The sequence below is a fragment of the Hylobates moloch genome, unplaced genomic scaffold, assembly GCF_009828535.3.
Source record: "Hylobates moloch isolate HMO894 unplaced genomic scaffold, HMol_V3 SCAFFOLD_20, whole genome shotgun sequence".
NCBI lineage: Eukaryota > Metazoa > Chordata > Mammalia > Primates > Hylobatidae > Hylobates > Hylobates moloch.
This window is the reverse complement of record NW_026652295.1, coordinates 25,014,293-25,038,577: the sequence shown is the minus strand read 5'-3', so window position 1 is coordinate 25,038,577 and position 24,285 is coordinate 25,014,293. Positions and strand designations below refer to the sequence as shown.

The following is a 24,285-nucleotide window of genomic DNA, read 5'->3' as shown; positions in this document are numbered from 1 at the left end:
CACTTTGTCAGATTCTTCATATAAGCATTCCATTCTTTGTCTTTGGGTCTTCATTTCCTACTCCTGTGCCACGTAAAACTTGCATTCAATAAATTTATATGCTTTTCTCCTGTTGACCTCTCATGTCAATTTAATTCTCAAGCCCAACCAAAATATCCTGAGGGTAGAAGTAAAGTTTTGCTTCCTCCACTACAACATTATGGATTTCTCATCAGAAATCATAGAAGTCATGGAACGATAGAATAATACCTTCTAAGTTCTAAAGCAAAATACCTTTCAATTTAAAATTCTGTGCTCAGATGAACTTTTTTTTGTGTAAGGGTGAAATAATTTTTGGACAAAGATTGGAAAGTTTTGCCACTCACAGATTCATACTAGAAGAATTAATGCTAAAGAATGTACTGAAATAAAAAGACTGAACTCAGAAGAAAGACTGAGATGCAGTAAGCAATAATATTGCCAAAGGAAGAGGTAAAAGTATAAATCCATCTAAATACACTAGTTGTAAAAAAAAAAAAAACCTACAATAATACTTACTAGAATATTAAGAAAAAACAACCAAAAACACTGGACAATAGTTACAGAAGATGAAAGGGGCTGAAACAAATTAAAGCATGTTGATGTCCTTGTACTATTTATAAGGACAGACATACTGATATATTTGCTTAAGTCAGGTTTATATTTTGATATTAAATGTAAACACTAAAATAATGTAGACTAGAAAGAAGGGGGTAATAGCAAAAAAAAAAAATGAGTCCAATGGAAAGCAGGAAATCAGAAAGGACTGGCATGACAAATTAGAATGCAAAGTCAAACATTAGAAATGAGTCCAAATATCAAAATGAAGCTTAACCGATTAAATTTCCCATTTAAAAGACAGTATTTAGGAGTAAAACACAGCTATACCTTGGTTATAAAATACCTAAAATTTATTGGCACAGAACATTTAGAAGAAAAGGAATGGAAAAAATACATTCCAGACAAAACTGTCCCCCATAAAAATTGTTTTGCAAAATAGCAAAGATAATATTTAATGAAAAAATAATTTGAAAATTAAAAGCGGAAAAATTAGGTAGATACACTATTTCTCATTGTGTTACCACCCCAAAACGCAGCTTTATAGAAAACAAATAGCAGAAATGTATGACAGAATACATTCACAATTATAATGTATATTTTAATATGTCTGTCTTGGAAAAAGGTAATCACCCCTACCACATATTGGAATGTTAAAAACACACTAAAGCATAATTCATGAGTTTAATAGCAAAACCATAAACCTCTTACTGTGTCTCATCTGTCTCTGTGTCAGTCTACCAGTATGCCTCTGTTTCTATCTCTGTCTCTAAAATGTATGTTATTAATTTTCATCTATATGCTTGTGTCCCAAAGAAACCTGAGTCCTTTACCCTAAACTTTATTTTTAAAAAATATATATTATATATATATATTTTTTTTGAGAGACGGAGTTTCTCTCTGTCGCCCAGGCTGGATTGCAGCCACACTATCTTGGCTCAATTTCCGCCTCCTAGATTCACGCGATTCTCTTGCCTCAGCTTCTCAAGTAGCTGGGACTATAGGCTTGTGCCACTACGCCCAGCTTTTGTATTTTTAATAGAGGCAGGGTTTCACTACATGTTGGTCAGGCTGATCTCCAACCCTGACCTCAGGTGATCCGCCCGCCTCAGCCTCCCAAAGTGCTGGGATTACAGGCGTGAGCCACCGCGCCCGGCCTCTTCCCTAAACTTTAGAGTCATAGATTTATGATTTGTTCCACAAATATTGAGAGTTTACGAAGTACCAGGCACAGTTCTAATCGTTTTACTATTATAAATAATGCTGAAACAAACATCTACATGCATACGGTGTTTTCTTTCTCCTGCAGTGTCTCTTTGATAGATATTTCCAGCATTGGAGAAACAGTGCTGTACAAATCAGATGAGATCCTGTCCTCCTGGAGCCGAAGTTCCTTATTCTTACTCACCACCCACATACCCCCCATCAAGTCTTACATACATAAGGTCTTCTCTCCCTTTGCCATTTCTCCGATTAACATCTCTCAACTGCTCCCCCTAGCTGTCTCACCAGGCTGTTACCACACTCTCCTATGCTGTGGTCATAAACAATCTACTTGCAGTTCCTTGAACCCACTGCGCTTTAATTCACCTGTGTCTTTATGAGTTGTGTAACTTTTCTAGCATGTTCTTGCCGTTCTTCGTTTAATTAGTTTCTATGCGTCCTTCAAGGATACGCTTATACATTACATCATTTGTGAAGCTTTCCTTGACGATTTCCCTCCCCCATCTTAGAGTCATTTAGATGTCCCTCTGGTGACCTTGTTGCACATTCTAGTTAAAGGTGTTAATGTTTATGCCTGTCTCTTCTACTAAAATATAAAGCTTTTTATATTTATAAAACTATAAAGCTTTTTATGAGAATGTTTTAATTGTTGAGCCAAATTTTGCAGTGCCTTTTAAAATACAGAAGACACCAATTAATGACTGGTTGAATACATAAATAAAAACACTTTTTTCTGAGTTCCAGCTGCTTACTTTTTAGTATTTAAGTGACAATAGTAAAACAGAAAATTGAGAGTGGAAAGGTCATCAATCATTTCCCATTTTGACATATTTATTCTTATTTTTGTATTTTTCCACCAACCTTTATGCTTATAGAGAACATTTTTCTCTTTCAATATCATGCTTTTTAAAATATATTATAACATTAGATTTTTAAGTGGTTATGTAATTTTATAATTCTTATTTTTTAATTCTCAATTTCGATAGCTGCACCAAGACATATACTGAGTACTTTGTACCACACATTTTTTTCTAAATGTGTTACGCACTTGATCTTGTTTAATCCTCAAAACAATCCTATAGCTAGGTACTACTATTATACCCACCTTACCAATGAAGAGATTAAACTTCTTTGGGGCAACAGAACTAGCACTGGAGTCAGCATTGCAACCCAGATAGTCTGACTCTAAACCCCACCTTAATTGCGACTATACTAAAGTGGTTGTACCATAATTTAGTTAAATATACCATCTTTCATTGTTTGAGATATTTTGGGGGGGATTTTTTTTTCTTTTTTTGAGACGGAGTCTCACTCTGTCATCCAGGCTGGAGTCTAGTGGCACAACATCCCCCTCACTGCAACCTCTGCCTCCCAGGTTCAAATGATTCTCCTGCCTCAGCCTCCCGAGTAGCTGAAATTACAGGCACGTGATGATTCACCTGCCTCAGCCTCCTAAAGTGCTGGGATTACAGGCGTGAGCCACCAGGCCAGGCCAAGCTGATCATTGTTAACTACTTAGGCTGTTTCCAATATTTTATTATTGCAATCAATGCTGTAATGAACATCCATGCAAAAATAGCTTTCACTCCTTCTGAAGTATTTGTTTAAACCATTCCTAGATATGGGATGATTAGGTCAAAGAATACACAAGATTTTATGCCTTTTTCTGCATATTGTTACTATTCCAGATTATTGCACCAGAAGGCCAGTAGCAAAGCACGACAGTGTTTCTATTTTATTTTGCCCTCACATAATTTGGTGTTATTTAAAGAAAAATTTGTTTAGTTGGTAGAGTACAGCATTACCACATTATTTTAGTTTGCACTTCTTTTCATCAAAGCGAGACTGAACATTTCCATATATATATATACACACACACATCTATCATACATATATGTGTGTGTGTGTGTGTATATATACACACACATCTATCATACATTTCTTATCAACAGGGATACACATTCTAAGAAATTTATCATTAGCTGATTTCGTTGTATTAACATAAGAGTGTACTTACACAAACTTAGATGGTAGAGCCTGCTACACCCCTAGGCTATAGGGTATAGCCAATTTCTCCTGGGTTTCTGTACAGCATGTTACTGTGGTGAACAGTGTGGGTAACTGTAACATAATAGTAAGTATTTGAATATCTAAACATAGAAAAGGTACGGTAAATATATAGTGTTATAATATATGGGACCACCGTTATATATGTGGTCTGGCATTGAGCAAAACATTGTTATGTGGCTCATGACTGTATATGTTTGTTTTTGCCAGTTACTCCCATATTCTGAAATGTCTCTTTGGGTCCATAAAAAATAATTTAAACAACAAATTCAAATTAGTTGTTTTGTAACATTATAAAACTTAAGTTATATTAGGCCCTTAAATATAATATTTGCAAAATCTGAATAAAACAATTTTATAATGCAATCAATTAGAGCCAGTTGAATTTTTTAAACTGCCTCTTAGAGAAAGCGCTCATTAATTTGAAATGCAGTCACACGTGAGCTCCTTTAAAGTCAAATATAATCAAAGCTAACACCAGGGGGAGCCCAGTAGTCATTCCACGTGAAAATATATCTGACTTTTAATACATTTCTGAAGTGACACTGGAGAAAATGTACAGTGAAATTATGAATACTGCATTTAATAGTCCTACGGAGAAAAAATAGAAATCAGTGCTTAAAATATACATTCAGACTTCAACCTTTTAGTAAACTGAAAAAGACATGAGAATGATGATTACTTGAACAACTGTTGCAACAGTTGCAGAACACCCACAAATGCCTGTACAGATCTTGTTTCCGTCGTTATTTCTGCCTCCTGTCAGCACAGGAATCTGACAGGCCTACTTCAGAATCTAGCTCTGCTACTTCTAAGCTGAGAGTTCTTGAACCAGTTACATAATCTGTGCCTCAGTCTCTTCACCTGTACATGGTAATACCTACCTCACAGGGTTATTATGAAGATCAAACTGAGATCACATCAATAAGGCATCCGGCACATAGCCCAGGCTCAGATATGTTAGTTCATTTCTTCCTCTAAAGCAGTGATTCTCAACCAAGGGTGATTTTTCTACCAATGGTCATTCGGCAATGTTGGGAAGCATTTTTGGTTGTCACAACTGGTGGCGGGTCCGGCATCTCATAGTCAAGGCCAGGGATGCTACTAAACATCTTACATAGGACAACTCCCCAAAATGAAAAATTATCTGCCCCCAAATGCTAAAAGTGCCAGGGTTGAGAAATCTTTATCTATCTAGAGAAATCTAATGTCATCATTAATAATCCTTTGCTGAGAGCAAGTTCTATGTTGGATTCCACTTGAGTTTCTGGAAATACCATGAAATATAAAGATCTTGCCATGCAGGGGATTACAGTCTAATAGTGGAACTATGGCTTATCACAGTCTGTGAGTTTGGGGATAGGAAAGAGTGAGGAAAGTTCAGAGACTATCCCTTTTTCAGTTTAGAGTAAGCACCTTCAGCACCTCCACTTCTGTGAGCAAAAGGTTGCAGAGCACCCTGGGTGCCCTTTGGCTGTCTCCATGCTAGTGGAGCAGTCCAGAGTTTCCTTCCTGGGGTTTGCTATCCCTTAATTTAGGCTTGCTTCAGAAAGAAGTGCTGGTCACTTCCTCGGCACTTCTTATTCAAGTGCTGGCCTCTGCTGCGGTAGATGTTGGGGCACAGGAGTTCGGCCCTTTCCTATAGAATGGGCCTATGTGAGGGTTGCTTTCACCTGCTGACCCTTCAGCGCATCCCCTCCCTCAGCCCTGGGGAGTTTCCTGAGGTTAGCTACGGAGGAGAGTAAGAGCCACTTCTGCCCACCGCACATGGCCAGTGGCTCATGAGAGAAAAGGCTTTTGAGTCAGAAGTCCTGTGTGAGTCCTGGCTCTGCTTCTTTCTTCCTGAGGAGCCTGGGGAAAGTCTTGACATTTCTGACCTCCGCTTCATAGCATGGAAGGAGGAATCTCTCATGAGGTTTATGTGAACTTTATTTGGTGCTTTGCAAATATAAATCATAATCCCCCTCTCGGGGGGATTTGCTTGTTGAGTCCTGCCTGCCCAAAAGTTCTGTAACCAAGCTCAGAATTTGCCACAAAATTACTCTAGTGTGGCCTTATGTCGACAGCTAGAGGCAGGTGGAATCACGCTTAAAAGCACCTACTGTGTGTCCATTCTGAATTCATCACTTTGTGCCCATTGTTTAAGACACAAGTATGGAAAAGCACTCTAAGGAAGGCTACGGAGCTGAGTGAGTTGAATGCCTGGGAGATCACTTACTGGCTCCTCCACTGCCCATGCTTCTGTCATGAGCCAGGTAGGGAGCTCAGTTCTGAATACACTGCCTTCCTAGTTTCACGTTTTTCTAAAAAGAAAGCAAATGCCTATGTCATGTATCCAAAATCCATAGCATTTGTAGTTATGACTGTTCCATCGATCAGAAAGTTACCAGAAACCTTTAATGAAACAGTAAGAACCCTAGTAGGGCTAATTTTATGGATGTCCTTCTGTGGAGCTTCTAAAAGAAATCGTGGGTGATATAATTTAAAATTATGTGTGGTGTTGTGCAACAATAGTAAGGAAGCCAATTGGTAGACTCTCAGAGAAGGACAGCAGAGGCAAGTTTTGGGCTCCCTGCCTGTGTAAGAGAACAAGATCTGCATCGGTCTGACCCCACGCCTGCAGGGAAAGAGCACCCTTGAATCTGACCTATTACTTCTACAGCAGATGGTCCAAAGGAAATGTACAGGCATTTTACACAAACATGCATCTTAAAATGAAATTTAGAGTAAAATAAACACACACTTGAGAGCACTTTCTCTTCTTGCCGCATCTCATAATTGACTCCACTGAAGTAAATCCTGCATCCCAGGCAGCAGCTGAAGAACTGAGGGAAAGACCACTACACCTTTCAAACATTAACTCATGAGTTGTGCTGGGTCATCTGGCACTGCAATCCCTCCAACAGACTGTAAGCTCTTTGCTTACAGCTTGTCTCCTTGCCTAGCTTGGTGCCTCACTGAAGGAAGCTGTTATGGTGTCCCCACTTCCCCTAGGGAGGAACCATCAATTATGTTTGGGTCTTCTCTCCTCTCTGCTTCCACTCATATATAGGTGTAAAAAGCATAATAAGACAGCAGAAAATAAAAATGATAACATATGGAATCTAACATATGCATCCACTGAGCCACAGAGCTGGGTAACTACCTACACTAATCCTTCCAAGGATTCCGTGAGTAGTTATTTCTACTTTACCTCTATTTTATAGGTCAGGAAACTGAGACGGATTTTTTTTTCCTACGGGCCCTGTTACGGGTTCAATTGCATACTCTCCAAATTCATATCTTGAAGTCTAACCCTCAGTACCTCAGAATACGACCTATTTGTAAATGGGATCATTGCAAATGTAATTAGTTAAGATGAAGTCATACTGGCATAGGATGGGCCCCTAATCCAATATGAATGGTGTCCTTATAAAAAGAGGAAATTTGGATACAGAGCCAGACATGCAAACAGGGGGAATGCCATGTGAAGATAAAGGCAGACATCAGGGTAGCATTTCTACTAGCCAAGGAACACCAAAGATTGCCAGCAAACCACCAGAAGGTGGGAAAGAGACATGAAAGAGATTCTCCCTCATAGCTTTCAGAAGGAAACAGCTCTGCTAACACCTTAATTTCAGATTTCCAGCCTCCATAACTGTAAAATGATACATATCTGTTGTTTAAAGCCACCTAGTATGTGATACTTTCTTACGGAAGCTCTAGGAAACTAATACAGTCCCTCAGTGAGTTCTTAGCAAAGCTGGGATTTGGGTTCAGCCCTTCTGATTCTCAGTCTAATGCTCTTTTCTTCATAGAGCAGCTGTCTCATTTCCTGAGGGGAAGTGACCACTTCCATCTGATTAATCAGGGACTGCCTCCTGGAAGAAGTGAGCTTTGAGCTGTGCTTGAAGGTGAATAATGTTTTGATGTGTGGAAAAGAGAGTGGAGACTGAGGGTCACACCAAGGGTTAGGAAGGCTCCAGGCAAGTTAAGGCTAGAACAGAGAACCCGTATAAGGAAGCATATCTGGTTAAAACTTTTGTATATGCTGAGTACTAGCGATATGGCCTTGTAGTGTTTTATAAATCTGCTGGAGATAAAAGTTGTGGCCAATACAAAGCCATTTAGGATTTCTGTGAACCTGAGTATGCCAGTAATTAAAGGGTCAAGCTTTTGTGAAATCAAGTTTTTTCTTTGCCTTCCTGATAAAGGCAGGATGGGAAGTAGAGAGGGAGAAGTTCCATGAAATATATCAAATAGCCCAGTCCTACTGCTAGCAGACACTTCTCTCCTGAGTCAGTTACTTGAGTCTTTTACTATTGCAAGTGATGCTCTGTCTCTGGAAGATCTTTTTGTGTACCCCAATTAAGGTAAAAATATTAGGCAAAACATTTGAAAATGAAGTTTTCTTATCCAAAACAGCCAAAGGGAAAATTTTCAGAAAGTGTTGAAGAGACTGGCACAAATGAATGATTTTGGTTAAACTGATCCCTGGGATATCTAAGCATAAGATCACAGATGGGGCTGGCTGGTGTGGTCCTTTAAGAGATCTCAACAATGGCTTGTTGTATCTCAACAATAAGCCCAGAAAATGCTTATTCAAATGGAGATAAAAACGTGACGCAGCCAGCTACAACACTTTGTTCATTTATCTGCTTTGGACTCAAGGGTTTATATATTGAGAATCTACATCTGTTAAAGGTCATCCCCAACTCTTGAGCATGTGAACCAGGCCTGCTAGCCCCCTGGTGACAAGCATGTTTAATTTAATTGCAGGCTGCCCTCTTTGCCAGCTCTTTTTGACTGAACAAGTGCTGGCTTTTTCACCCCTGCCTTAATTTGTGGTTGCAAAAATGCTGTAATCCTGATGCAGCAGCTGAGAATGGCTCTCAGATAATCACTCTGCAAAGCAGTATCATTAGCAATATGAATGCTTGCCTGTGGATTGCTATCATTGTGCATGTAGTAATCAGTGCTGAGTCAGAATGGCACAGATTTATAAAAAAAAAACAAAATGTGCACCAAGAAAAGGTTCCACACAAACTATCCTTCCCTCTCCCTCTTCCCAAATGTGCACAACATTCCCTAACTCAATTTTGCTACCATCTGCACTCAGATAACTAGGGGAGTACAATTTTGCTTCAGTGTCTAGAAAAAAATGGGCATTATATTTTGACAGATGAAGAAGAGCTGTTTGAGACTATTCGTTCTCAGATTCTTCTTTGCTATACTTGGGTCACAGGGAGCCCTGATGTGACACGTGGCAGTCTCCCCTCCAACAGCTTGCTGTTTCCCTGGGTTTCTGTTATGAAGCTAGGCCCAATTCCACTGCTCTGGGACCAAAAGGCCTTTCTTTCTTATTCTAGCCAAGGGAATTTTTTTTTTCTTTTTTTTTTTTTTTTGGTGGACAGTGAGGAGCCCAGGTTGCTCTCCTGGCTCTCTAAGATCTTCTGATTTTCCCCCAGATCCTCTTCTTTATTCTATATCTTCTCCACAGACGAAGTTCTTAGGAACAACCTGGGAGACTTGCAGACCAGGGCCATGAACTTCCCAGGGTGCAATGGGGAGAATTCAAGCTGGTAATATTTTTTGTTTTTTGGAAACGGAGTTTCGCTCTTGTCGTCCAGGCTGGAGTGCAATGGCGTGATCTCAGCTCACTGCAACCTCCACCTCCTGGGTTCAAGCAATTCTCCTGCCTCAGCCTCCTGAATAGCTGGGATTACAGGCACGCGCCACCACGCTCAGCTAGTTTTCATATTATTAGTAGAGACAGGGTTTCACCATGTTGGCCAGGCTGGTCTCGAGCTCCTGACCTCAGGTGTTCCACTGGCCTGGGCCTCCCAAAGTGCTGGGATTACAGGCGTGAGCCACTGTGCCTGGACAAGCTGATCATAATTGATTAACAGGGTAACTAAAAAATGCAAAGCTGTCATTAATAAATGTGAAACTGAAAAAGCCAATCCTTCAGGATGAATCCGAAGTGGTTAACTGGACCTGAATTTAAAATAGAGCCAAGGACCAGTTGCTAACTAGAGGTCACAAGGAGTATTCTGAGTTCCCAGTAAACCCACACCTCTGTTCAAGTTTAGAATTTTCAGAGCTCACCTGAACCAACCAATCAGGGATCATCTGTACTGACCAATAAGGGCTCAGCTGTATAAACCAATCAGAACTAAATAAATTTGAATATTTCCTTTGCATAAACAGACCTGACTAGGAACTTGGGTGGGGCTTTTGCTATAAAACCTGTATTAAGGTATACAAGCCCCATTACGTATGTTAGTACATAAAAGCAACTCTCAGCTCTGAATCTTCTTTAGGGCAGTTACAATTTTGCAGTGGCGGTTTCAGTAGCACATAGCCAGTAAGTGGTGGGCTCAAAAATTTAACTAGGTTCATATACTTTCCCCTCTCATTTATATAGGCTTTTTTCCTATTACATGTTCTTTCTGACCTGACATATCCTAGAGCTTTTCTAACTTTGGATGGATTTGTTTGGCCCAAATGGCTTGCATCTGCCCTATTAATGTATACAAGCCCCGTGAAGAATTTTAGTGCATAAAAGCTACTTTCCAGTCTGAATCTTCTTTAGGGCAACAATTATTAGCAAGTAATTTTAAAGAATAATATCTGTAATTAAAGTACAAAGTGAAAATATTTGCATACTTTTCCATCGGGTTATTAATTCTTCAACATGGATTGTAATCAAGAATGTAGTTAGAACTAGAAGAAACCTTAGAAATCAATCAATCTGGCCTTTCATTTTACATAAGAAATGTAATCCTGGGAGAGTCAGGTGACTTTGTCCGAGATAAAATGGCTTAAGCTGGAATTCACATTCAGGATTAGACCCCAGGTTCAATCACTCTTTCACCACAGTGTGTTTGTCAGGAGGAAGCTTCCAGCCCCTCGTAGAAGAAGACTGTATATATCAGATAGTCTCACTAGATGTTAACTCACCAGGCAACACTAACTACCAAGTGCTGCCCATAAAATTGAGCAGCCTTGTGGACCATTCATACACAGTGATTTATTCAGGGAAACATCAATCTGACAGCCAAAAAACTTGAAAATTTTAGTCATTATTGAACTATTTCAATAAACATCCAAGGAGATTGCCATAAATAAAAAACCCAGTGAACTTTCTTAAACTTCTAGCAAAAGAAATTGTGCCAAAGAGTTGGCTTTGATCTTGATTGCAAATAATGAAGTCAAATTAGTAGTGAAGGATTGTATTTTCACTACCATGAAGTTTTTCTGGTAATAGGTAAGCACTAGATGGCAGGCAAGCCGTTGGCTATTGTGTCTCTTTTTATGATGGGTATAAGAAGAAAGATGTTTCCTTGACTGTAATCTGGAGTGCAAAAGAAAAAAAAATGGAGTTCATCATTTCATGCTCTAACAAATTAGTGAACACAGTTATAAATCCTTGGAAATGATTTCCCTGTGAAAATGATTACCTCAACTCTGTTGTAAACGCCATCTTCATTTTTACATACAAAAAATTAAGGTGAGAAAATGTTTAAAACTAGTTAGATTCCAGGAAAGCCAATTAGGCAAGCACTAATTCTATATTTAAAGGAAGATAATGGATAGATTATTATGACAAGATAAAGATGGATGATGGAAGAGGAGGAATCACAGCATAAGAAATACCACAAAATGCATCAGGTTTCTTGAAGGTCATCGCCACCCAACCCTCAACGTTCTCTCATCTCCATTGTCAGTCTCCACAGACAATTGGGAGTTTTTCCTTGTAATTTTTTTTTTTTTTTTTTTGAGACGGAATCTCGCTCTGTTGCCCAGGCTGGAGTGCAGTGGCGCGATCTCGGCTCACTGCAACCTCCGCCTCCCTGGTTCAAGCGATTCTCCTGCCTCAGGCTCCCGAGTAGCTGGAATTACAGGTGCATGTCACCACGCCTGGCTAATTTTTTATATTTTTAGTAGAGACGGTGTTTCACCGTGCTAGCCAGGATGGTCTCGATCTCCTGACCTCGTGATCCACCCGCCTCGGCCTTCCCAAGTGCTGGGATTACAGGCGTGATCCACTGCACCTGGCCTTTTCTTTTTAATTTAACATAACGGAATAGTCAAGATAGACCCATTTCTTTTTCCTAAACAGTATCTCTAAATTGCTGGAATGCTACTTCTAAAATAGTGAATAATCTGAACTTTGCTTTGAATTCCTAATTCATTCCTGTCCACTTTTTGTAATTTTTTGTTTGCACTCTTAATCTTACATTGTCATTACGCCTTTTTTGAGTTGCGTAATACTGATATGGAAAGGAAGGGCATGGTCCCTTTAAATGATACCGAAGCGGAAAGAGAAGTGCTGGGTAGAGGAGGGTGTGGTCCTTGGCTAAGGGTCCGCCCCGAGCCTGTGCCCACGGACCTAGGTGAGGACAGGCATTGTTTTTTCCCTGACCAAAGGTTGCATTTCCCAAGACTTTCTTGGCCTGCCACGCCCCCATCCTGTGCCTATAAAAACCCCGAGACGGTAACAAGCGGACTCGGAGACAGCTGTTCGTTCGGAGGAGTTCGCAGCTGGAGGAACGCAAGAACTAGAAGAATTAGGACTAGGACGCTGGTGGCAGGTTATCTCCTGGCAGAAAGAGGCGAAGCTTGGTCAGAGTAGCTAGGAGAATCCGGGCTGTTCAGCAGGCTCTTTACTCCAGAGGAAAGCTTTACCATTCCAATCTCTGACATTTTATACTTGCTGCGTTCCGAAAACCTTGCACTCATTCTCCAAGCCCACCTGTCCATAGACCAAGTCAAAAGCTTGAGAGGAAGTTACCTGTCCCTACCGTAGAGCGTTTAATTGACGTGTGTAATAGAAGCCCCTAGGAACTGCCATAGGGTTAGAGTCTCACAACCTGATCCTCTGTGTACTCCCGGGCACGGAAGAAGCAGGCCACTTCCCCATTGCCCTGCGAGAAAGACAAGGTAGCTGCTGCTTTTCAACACTATACTTTAGCTATCTTTTTTCAATAAAATATTTTAACCTCTACTCCCAGGAAGATAACAGGCCACAAAGACAGTTTGTGAGATTATTATGTAATCCACGAAAGACAGCTATTTAGGCCGGGCGCGGTGGCTCACGCGTATACTCCCAGCACTTAAAACAGAGCAGATCACCTGAGGTGAGGAGTTCGAGACCAACCTGGCCAACAATGGTGAAGCCCCGTCTCTACTAAAAAATACAAAACTGTGGTGGGTGCCTCTAATCCGAGATATGCAGGAGGCTGAGGCAAGAGACTCACTTGAACCCTAGAGGCGGAGGTTGCAGTGAGCTGAGATCGTGCCACTGCACTCCAGCCTGGGCGACAGAGCAAGGCTCCGTCTCAAAAAAGAAAAAAAAAAGCGTTTTAAGAGTCCAGGTTTTTAATAAAAGTGAAGTGCTACAAAGTTTGGAGTAACACTATTGGGCATCTTGGTTGTTTCTATACTTTGGTATATTATAGCTAGTACTATAGTGAACATCCTTACAAATCAATTTTTAGCCAAATCTTTGTCCATTTTAAAGCTTAAATATTTTAAAATCAATTTCCATACTATGCATCCCACACTTCCTTCTGGATTTAGTTTTCTGCTTAAATACATCCTTATCTAGTTCTTAATAAGAATATATGGTGGAAGTTGAGTAAAGCCCTCAAAATATTTGTCTATGTAAAGTCTTTCATCCTAATTTTGAGTGATAGTTTAGATAGGTAACACTTTAGATTAACAGTTATTTTCCTTTCTTACTTGGAAATACTCCACTGTCCATTTGTTATCTGGCTTTGCTGATAAAAATCTACTGGCAATGTAGTTATTATTTAATACATAATTTTCTCATTTTTCTCAGCTTTTGTGATTTTTTTAGCCTATATTTTCTACATTTTCAATATAAAGTTTCTGGTGTGGGTTTATTTTTATTTACCAGGTTTAGAATTCAATATGTATTCGCATTCAGAGGATTCATGTCTTCATCATTTCTGGAAACTGACCTGTTATCTCTTCAAGTTGTATTGATCCACTATTTTTATTCTCTTTGTTTGCAATTGCTATAGACATATGTTGTGGACTGTAAAAACAACTATTATCTTCTTTTTAATTTTTATCTAGTGTGTCTCTGTGTGTCTTCCTGTGTGAATTATCTGCAATATGTGTATTCACTGATTCCAACTGTGACCAGTCAAAAGTTATTTCTTGCACTAATATTATTTCAGCAATTATATATTTTATTTTCATGATTTTAATGGGTTCTTACTTATGTCCACTTGCTTATATTTCATTCTGCCTATTTTAAAATAATTGTTTTAATTATTATACCTTTATTATTGTAAGGGTTCTAAGCAAACATATACTGGTATTATAATTATTAAATTTTATGTTTATATATCTGTTTAAGTAGATAATACATTCATATGGTTCAAAATTCAAAAGGTACAAAGAATATTCTGTGAAGTCTCCCTCCTACCCTGTCACCCAGTTCCTCTTCCTGGAGGCAAGCAAATTACAGATTCCTTTACAAACATAAGTTACATATATTTAAGCAAATACAAACATATCTATTTTGAAGGTATTTTTATATGGCTGTATTGTTTTTATTTCATTTGTTTACTCCCTGGGTATTGATTTTGTAATAGTCTCTTCAGCATTAGCTTTTCTCATGAGCTTTTTTCCCAATGACCTTAAAAACTTTTTGTTTTATTTATTTATTTTTAAAATAAATTTTATTGCGTATATTTGGGTCTTACAATATGATGTTATGGGACACATATAGATAGTAAAATAGTTACTATAATAAAGCAGATTAAAATATCTGTCATCTCACATGATTATTTTTTGTGACAAGGGCAGCTAAAATCTACTTATATAACATAAAATCCTAATACAATTTTATTAAGTTTAGGCCTCATGTTGTACATTAGATCTCTAAATTTCTTCATCCTAGTATACCTGCTATTTTATATCCTTTGACCTACATCTCCCCACTGCCTGTGCCGTCCCCTCCTCACTCCCCAACCACTGTTTCATCCTCTGTCTCTGTGTATTTGAGCTCTTTTTTTACAAAACCCCAAATATTCCACATGTAAGTGAGATCATGCAGTATTTTTCTTTTTTGTGCCTGGCTTAGTTCACTTAGCATAATGTCCTCCAGGTCCATTCATGTTGTGGCCAATGGCAGGCTCTCCTTGCTTTTTAAGAATGAAAATATATACCACATTTTCTTTATTCATTTATCTGTCAATGGACATGTAGATTGTTTCCATATCTTGGCTACTGTGAATAATGCTGCAGTGGACATCAGGGTGAGGTATCTTTACAAGGTGGTGGTGAATTCTTCTCTTTTGGGCATATACTCAGAAGAAGGATTGCTGATAGTTCTATTTCTAACCTTATGAGCTTAAGAATTAAAGTTTGCAGGCTTATGTGAATAAAAAATGATCTCTCTCTTTCTCTTTCTCTCTCTCTCTCTTTCTCTTTCTCTTTTTATTTCTCTTTCTCTCTGTGTCTGTTCTAAGTTCTTGTCCAGTAGCTGGGTGCTTACATAAGACTGGCCTTTTAGGGCCATAGCTTAAAACCTACATTTTGCACTGGGGGCCCGTGACTCCTTCCCTCTAAAAATACTGTGGATATTAGAGGTTGCCTAATGGTGCAGTGAGTGACTTGGCACAGGTCCAGCTCCCTAGGTTTGAGTCACTCATAAGCCTTTGGCCCAGCAGCGCCTCTCAGCTTTTCCAGCCTCTTTTCATGCCTGTGAAGTCCATCTCCAGCCCCTGGTTTTGAGCAGTGAGACCCACTCCTTTCTCCCTGCTCAGGGACCTTTCTGGTGCCTGCTGCTGCCCCTTCTTGCCTCAGAATCTGGAGCCCAGCAAGACCTCAGGCTCTGCTTTATCCTACAGGAAATGTCTCGTCTTATTTGTGAGCCTTATTTTTTAAAATTATTTCTTATCACTGATTCTGACAGTGCTATGCATTTGGAGTGGTGGCCCGGGGAGATGCTTGCTCAAATCCTGAACATAGAGCATCATTTTTACTGAAGTCAGTATTATTTTTCAGATAAGGAAATGGATATATAGAAAGATTTGTTGATTTTCCCCAGGCTATACAGCTAGGAAAAGTCAGAGTTGGAAGTAAATACCAGGGAACCAGCCTCAGAGGCAAGGCTTTCTCTATCACTTGGTGATGAAAGTTTTTCATCTGTGCTGGTAACTGGGCTAGGAGATGTTTGCTCATGTAGTGGTCTGGCAGGGCCACATGGAGTTGCTACCAACATCTAAAACAAGGGTTTCAGATCTTACTGGAAGGTTTTCACCTAGTTGGAGGTGACATACACACATATGTATCACATACACAGATACAGCAACTACAGGAGAATTAGGATTAAATTATGGATATTAATTAAAGAGTAATAGAAATTGGGTGAAAAGAGATAGTGGAGAGTATTGGAGCAGATTTATGGACAAGTTAGGACTTAAGGAGATCCAAGAAGAAAGGGTACATTTTAATTGGTCAAGGGCAAAAGGGATGAAGTGGAAGATGGAAAGAAGAGATTAGAAAAAGGTCAAGAAGAGAGACTAGGGAGCTGTGAAGTCACTGCAGAGAGAGGAGGGAGGCTGGAGGGAGTGTGGGAGCAGAGGAGAGTGGGACTGGTGTCAGTGGAAGGAGTCAGGGAGACTGAGATGGCCCAGAATGTTAAGAAAAACAAGGGAAGGTCCACAGTCGAAATAATTAGTTCCTTTAACCCTGGAGGGAATGAAGAGAGAAGGTCCTCGAGGAGACAGAAGCGGCAGTTTATCTCCCAGGTTATGACTGTTATGATAGTTAGAAACTCAACATTGTCCTAAAAGTCTCATAGAGGAGGTCATGGCTCTAAGTATACCTAACCCTGATAAAGCAAAAATAAGCTAACTATTGCTAAAATAAAAACCTATAAAAACCTATAAGCTTTTGCCTTCAAGAACTTATAAACAAGCAAACAAGAAGCAAAACTGAAGCTTATGGGTCTGGCAGTAAGGCCTCAAGTTGTTTTTACACCAAGCCTTGTCCAGGTCTAATCAGAAAGTCCCTTATCTGTGTTATATTAAGTCCACTCCAGCTACTGGGTTTTATAGAATTTGGGACTGAATTGACCAGAAATTGCAATATCAAGAGATAAAGTAAAGCTGGATACCCACACCAATTTTACTGAAATTTTACAAAAATGAGTGATTGAGATCTATCGCTTAACTATGTATTTTAGGCTACACTATGCAGCAAATATAATTACATTTTTATTTTGCTTTATAATCATGTAGACCCAATAAAAGATTACATTAAGCACTGCCCAATCCCTAACCATGTTGCGCAGTAGATTCTTAGTCCACCAACACCATCACCACCAACAGCATCACCACCACCACTGTCAACAGCATTCTTGATTACAACTAAAATGCTTCATATACAAAGGATTGCAATACACAATTCCGTGGTATCAATAACTTTACAATCCACTTAAGAAGAAAAGTATCCATAAATATAAATTAACACTATTTGGAGGTATAGTTGGCAGATGAGTAGGAAGGTGACTACCTGGGATTATAATTCAGGGGAGGGAGTGGTGTCTGAGGGCCTGACCAATTGAAGAAGGCTTCATTCATTCTTAATAGGTATTTGTTGAATGAATGGATGAACACACATCTCTGGACCAAAGCACAGCTTTCAGGACGTCATTCCACTTTTTCCCAACGCATCAAATATATACTACATGGGCTCTGATAAGAGACTTCTGCCTACTAGGAGCCTCTACTTCAGCTCGCTGATCTGCCTCTGGGTTTTCAACAAAAACCTAAGTCCATTTATCTTCCTTAGCCATCCATAAATGAATCCACCAGCACCTACATTATATTATATAGTTAACTCATTCCTCACATGGAACAAACCCACCGTCTTGCTATTCAAAGATCTTCACCAGCCCTTTCTTTGCATGCTTGGAAAGGTCTTCATCAACTTAAGATTGTAATAGAGCAGGAAACCTGAGAGCTTCTGATAGAGTCTCAGCTATGTACCATGACTAAAAGCTTGCTGTTGCTCAAGGTAAGTAGCTTCTTTCAATGGGTCTCAACAAATTATTCCTAAAAGAATAAAACGTCCCTTCCCACCCTCATCCTCCTCTCAGCCACCACTAGGTAGACACTGAAGAGGATGCACATCCTTAGCTAAGAATGCAGTACACCCATTGCAGGAGCAGCAAACCTCAAAGACTCTGTTCGTGTAGCTAAAGGAAGAGTCACAAATTAAGTGGATATGGCTCAGCCTTGGGTCCAGTTCTGATTTTTGCCAGTTCCAGAAAAAGCTCTATTTAGGAACAGGAGATTAAAATTAGAGCCTTCATACATTACTAGTGGGAATGTAAAATATTGCAGCTATATGGAAAACAGTTTGGCATTTCCTCAAAAAGATAAACATAGAATTAATATGTGAACCACCAGTTCCACTCCTATGTATATACACAAAGGAATTGAAAACAGGAATGCAGATGCTCATATGCCAATGTTCCTTGCAGCATTATTTACAATAACGAACGGGTGGAAACAAACCAAATGTCAATCAACAGGCAAATGAATAAACAAAATATAGACTACTCATACAATGGAAAATAATTCAGCCATAAAAAGGAATGACATTCTGATATGTGCTACAACATGGATAAATCATGAAATTACGATGCTTAGTAAAACAAACCAGACACAAAAGGTCAAATATTATATGATTCAACTTATATAAAATATCTAGAATAGGTGAATTCATATAGACAGAACATAGATTAGAGCTTAACAGAGAATGGAGAAGAGGGAAATTGGGAGTTATTGTTTAGTGGGTACAGAGTTTCTGTCTGGGGTGATGAGTAAACTTTAGACATAGTGGTAATCATTGCACAAGACTGTAAATGTAATCAGTGCCACTGAATTATACACTTAAAACGGTTAAATGGCAATTGTTATGCTACAAACACATACACATATGTATCTATGACTACAATTTTTTTAAAGTTTAAAAAAGTGATAGTGGAAGAGAATGCATTTGTGACATATAGAGTGGGTTTTCTCAAACCAAACATAAAATATGTTGCAATAAATAAATATAAAATAAATTCAACTATGTTAAAATAAAAGGCTTCTGTTATTTAAAACAAAACAAGAAAACAGGAGATTAAGAGGCCTTAATCACTGCAGAACAATGTGATGTCCTGGAAACAGAGAATGTCTTTTCCTCTTTGTGGGTTCAGGCAGTCTCAATCCTGAAAATGGTTGTTTGTCCTGTGAAGGGTGTATGTGTGCACAGTTAGCTCACCATTTGGACAATCAACAGAAGAATCTGGCATGTGTGGTTCACCCTGTGGTGCTTCCTGAACTCTCTTTAAGCTCCCACAAAGTGTACTCCAGGCTGAATGACCCGGCCTAGGAGAATTGTTCTTCTGGGAGGTGTGGCGGATCCCACCGTGAGAAAGAACCTGCAGGAAAGGGCCAAGGCTTCCTGAAAGGTGCATGAAAATTGTCTGTAATTAAGTGGTTGTTGGCCGGGTATGGTGGTTCATGCCTGTAATCCCAGCACTTTCAGAAGCTGAGGCGAGTGGATCACTTGAGCCCAGGAGTTTGAGACCAGCCTGGGCAACATGGCGAAAGCCCGTCTCAAAAAAAAACAAAACAAAAAAAATAAAAAATAAAATAAAGTGGTGGTTAGGAGCACGTGGTTCCAGAGTCAGACTCCCTGACTTACCACTTCTAAGAGCTATGATAACGAACATATTGTTTAGCTTCTATCTACCTTGGTTTCTTCATCTCTAAGATGAGTATCATGATAGTACCTATCTCACAGGGATTTGGTGAAGATTAAATTACTTAAGGTATGGATAGCACCTAGAAGTACTTGGCATATAGAAAGCACTTAGTAAATAGTAGTTCTTAGTATGAATTATCTATATGTTGGAGGTAAGGGAGACCTGAGGGGAAGAAAATCAGGTTAGGACAAGGGTGTGCAATGAAGGGAACCCCTGTAAACAGAATTCTTGGGTTACGAACAGCTCTAAATACACTGTTCTACACTAATTTTTCTGAATTATCTATAACACTTCACTAAGCCTGAAATTACTGTACAGTCTAGTATACGGTAGGGGTGTTATGAAGAATAAAGGATGAAGACAGTAAAGGAAAGTGGGGCCTGCCCTGCAGAAACTCTCCCCTTGCCCCAATAGTCTCCTTTCCATGGGGATGGCATCAGAGTTCCAGGACAGAAGACAGCAGGGCACATGTTGGGGCCAGGAGCATGCAGAGGCACCCATGAGAGGCACTCACGTACCTAGAAGAAGGCTGCTGTGGTCCCAGATTTGCTGGAGAGCACTGTTGGAAAAGGAAGGGAAGGGGAGGGGAGCCTGGGTTACTTGGGAAATATTTTTCTTCTCTATTTCTTCATATTTCTTCTCTATTTCTACCTGCCTAGCCATGTGAGCTCACCAAGCACTTAAGAACAAAACCCAGTCCAGGATGAGTGTTCTGGTCTCCTCCTTCCAATAAAAAGTGATTATTGGCAGCTCTCACTTTAATGCCAGCTCACCCGGAAGTCAGCCCTAGTGAGGGCATGTGAGAACTATAGAAGGATTGGTGGTGTGGATTTCTTTTAAGATATTGCCCTTCACTCTCCTTCTCTACCCTTCCCCCGATCCCCATTAGATAAGGGGTTTCTTAGTCAAAGCATCAGGTAGAACATTTCAAAGGTCACAAGACAAAAGCAATTATCAGTACATTTTTGTTTCTAATTGCAGATTTATTTCCACACACACACAAAAAATCTATGTTGAAGTTACAGAATTGCCATGAATGCCACACACCATTCAGACTAAGCAGAAAGCCCACAAGAAAAGCACAAAATGAATGCACTCAGCTGCCCCTGTCCGCCCCCCACCCTGGTGACCGGGGAAGGACAGGCAGAGCCATCTAACAGGGGAGCTGAGTCTTTGGGAGGATAGGAAAGCCCAGGGTCAAGGGGAAAACAACACAGACACTACACGGGGGCTTTCGGTGAGGCAGGGATAGATCATGGCGGTGGAAGGAAGGCCCTAGCGTCCCTCCTCTTGCCCAAGAATAGCACACCATTTGTGAGTTTGCCCACTGTGTCCCCAGCAGCAATGCACAGATACGATTCTACCAGCAAGAGCGCAGAAACACAGTAAGAGCAAAAGGCAAAGCAGTCTGGGATTATGGGTTGATTTTCAGCCCAAGACACAAAGCCAGCTCAGACTTCTGAATTTTTCCATCCTTGTTCACGTCGCAGTGACGCAAGAGAATCTCGCGGAACTTATCAAGGTCCACCCCGCTGATGCTGGGCTGAGGGCGACAAAAGTAACATGTTAACAGGCAAGCCAATGGTGTTCCCACCCTTTAACACCCTCTCTGATGCTCCCTAAGCTTAGGGTGTCCTGCCTTGGAGGAGACAGGCCACAGGGAGTGAGGGAATGAGTCTATTGCCTCATCCCACCAAATGCTGCCAAGGATAAGTTTTCTGCCAGCAGCTTCATTTCTCAGCATGTCCCTTCAGGCCAAAAAACCTTTACTTCCACGTCACTTCCCTGCAGTTCTTAGAGAAAGACTGCCTTATTAGCAACCATAGTAAAGATACTTTGCCTCAAAGTAGAGAATTATGATCATAAATTTCTGCCTTGCTGCACTGATGAGAGAAGACACATTTCATTATCTCCCTGTAGGAGATTTTTGTGCCTCTGGTTTAAAAAAAAAAAATGGTTATACTGAATGTATATTTAAAACATGTGGTGGAGCTAGGGATGTAATATTTACTCCAAGGGATATGTTAGGGGGCAAGAAAGAATGTTAGCTAGAAATGTGATACATGTTAGCTAGGAAAAGTTTTTTACTTCAAGCTCAAAGGCCTGCAAAAGTGAGGAATGCTTTAACAAATTGATTCTCCATAGGTTATTTCATTTAAGCTTCACAATAATGCTGGGAAGTAAATAATTCCACCTCTTTTACAAATTAGGAAATAGAGGTGCAGAGAAAGCTTAAGCTTCCTGCCAAGCTGGAAAGTTGTGGCAGCATTTTTGAGCCCAAGAATAGTCCAACAGTCCTCTGACAATTGGAGACAGTCCTCAATAGTCCTCTGATTCCAAATGAGTGCTCATTGCAAAATTTCATAACATTCTCATGAAGAAAAGACTAGTCTAATGAAACTACATGTGTGCTGATGCATCTGTGAATAAATGTCAGAATCAAAGAGCCCATCCTTCAAAATGGATCTCACCTGGCTTACTGGCCCTAAATTTTTTTTTTGAGAGGAAGTCTCAGCCGCCCAGGCTGGAGTGCAGTGGCAGTGATCTCGGCTCACTGCAACCACCATCTCCCGGGTTCGAGTGATTCTCCCATCTCAGCTTCCCAAGTAGCTGGGCTTACAGTCACCCACCATCATGCCCGGCTAATTTTTGTATTTTAGTAGAGACAGTGTTTCACCATGTTGGCCAGGCTGGTCTTGAACACCTGACACCAGGTGATCCGCCCTCCTTGGCCTCCCAAAGTGCTAGGATTACAGGAGTGAGCCACCATGCCCGGCCACTGGCCCTAAATTTAAAATAGATCCAAGTGGCCCTTTTTTGACTAGAGATGACAGCTTACTCAAGTTCCCTGAAAACCAGCACCTTTTTCTTTTTGGGGCTTTAAGAGCTCACCCGAACCAACCAATCAGAACTCAGTTAAATTAACCAATCAGGGCTCAGCTCTATTGACCAATCAGAACTTGGCTCCAACAACCAATCAGAACTAAGCAAGTTTGAATCCTTTATTTGCATAAACAGAACTAACTGGCAACGTGGGTGGGCACTGACTCTGTAAAATCCAAACCCCCTTTTGTTCTCATCAGGCTGATTAGACGTCAGAAAGGGTTTTATCCATGCTTGCTCTATTACAATACATAAACTTTCTGGAGATTCATGCAAAAATTGATATTTGCACATTTTTCAGCTGCAAGGCTCCATAGTGTTAATCTGATTTTCAAAGAAGTCTGGAACTCCATAAACAGTTCATAATTGCTACTCTAATTTTTTGCCATCTGGGCTGACCAGAACGCAATCATTGTGTTCTGAACAAACCTCAAAAAATCCCTAAGGATACAAGACTACTAAATTCATTACCTACACAATCCCTTGGAAAAGGAAGAATTGGAAATGACCTGCTTAATTGGATCATGTAGCTGATCAATACAAAGAAGGTTTTTTAAACATTGTCTAACCTACATAAAACAGCTGTGTGATGTAAATATAATCTAAATTTCATCCGCCCCAGCCTCAGGAATGTCTTAACCGATAAATAACCATCTTAGTCTAGGTATTAGAGAAGCCTCTTAGTTAAAAAAAAAAAAGAATTCTGAAGATAAGTTGTATTACATGAAATTCAATTAAATGTTTTAGTTATTCTAATAACCAAGTCTAAGGGGAAGAGGGACTTTCTGTAACCAAAAAATAGAACAGAAAGATATTCAGTGGCATTGTGCTCCTTTGGTAAAATAGATGGCCTTTAAATGATGGTAAAAACATACTTGTATGATAGCTTCATGTAATTTAAACTACAATCTTAAGAAAGCGAGGGAGGTTTGTTGGGTTTCATAACAATTCAAAGGTTATTAAATAAACTACATCCCTAGATTTTATCTTTGACATTAACCTTCTGTCTCACTGATTCCCACAAATAAACAATGGAATCAATCAAAACGACAACCCCAGTTCATAATAAGAAGAACGTGCACTCACCTGGACAAGCTCCATCATGTCTTTGACAAAGCCATCCACTTCTGGGCCTTCCAGGGCTCCTGTTTTACTCTGAAAAAGAAAAGATCCAATTGCCCAACTATCATTTTCTTAAGCCAAAAAGCAAAGCAATAAATTAGATAAATAAACCGTATCAGTATTCTTGTGTGGCCGCAAATAGATTTAGAAGTGGCATGTTCAAATTTATGTTCTCCATGCAGGACACGAATGTTCCACATGAATTAAAATAACTCATTGAAAACAGCGCCATGTAACCAAATGAGAAGTCATACTTTTGAGTTCCTCGGCTTTTGCAGATTGCAGTCGTATGACATACATTGCCTTCATTTGCTTCCCAGGTCCTAGGCTTCAGTTCAGATAAGCGTTAATTGTACCTAATATTAATCCTTTGAGGTATAGATTGAAACTTTTTTATTTTGCCCTATAATTTGGCAATGATATGGTGATTATTAAAATATTTATTTTAAATCCAGGGAGACTACATTGAATGAACATGTTAGAATTATCATCTGGTCTGTACATGAGACCCTTAATTTTTTTCTAACCATTTTATAACACATGCAGATATGAACATCTATAAAATACAATACATATTAAAATATTTGGTTCTTCTCTAAAGTTCCAGTATAATAACTTATCTGCCC

The 24,285-nt window shown here is 39.7% G+C and overlaps 1 protein-coding gene across 1 annotated transcript in view; it reads right to left on the bottom strand.

Moving 5' to 3' along the window:
• Positions 1–20,616: 20,616 nt before the first annotated feature.
• SCGN (secretagogin, EF-hand calcium binding protein) overlaps positions 20,617–24,285 on the bottom strand; it is a 42,571-nt gene continuing 38,902 nt past the window's right edge. Inside the window, exons 10-11 of the mRNA XM_032140393.2 lie at positions 23,624–23,692; positions 20,617–21,197 (exon numbers count right to left, since the gene is read on the bottom strand). Coding sequence (XP_031996284.1) covers positions 21,069–21,197; positions 23,624–23,692 — 198 coding nt within the window. The 3' untranslated portion in view covers positions 20,617–21,068. The remainder of the gene's footprint in view (positions 21,198–23,623; positions 23,693–24,285) is intronic.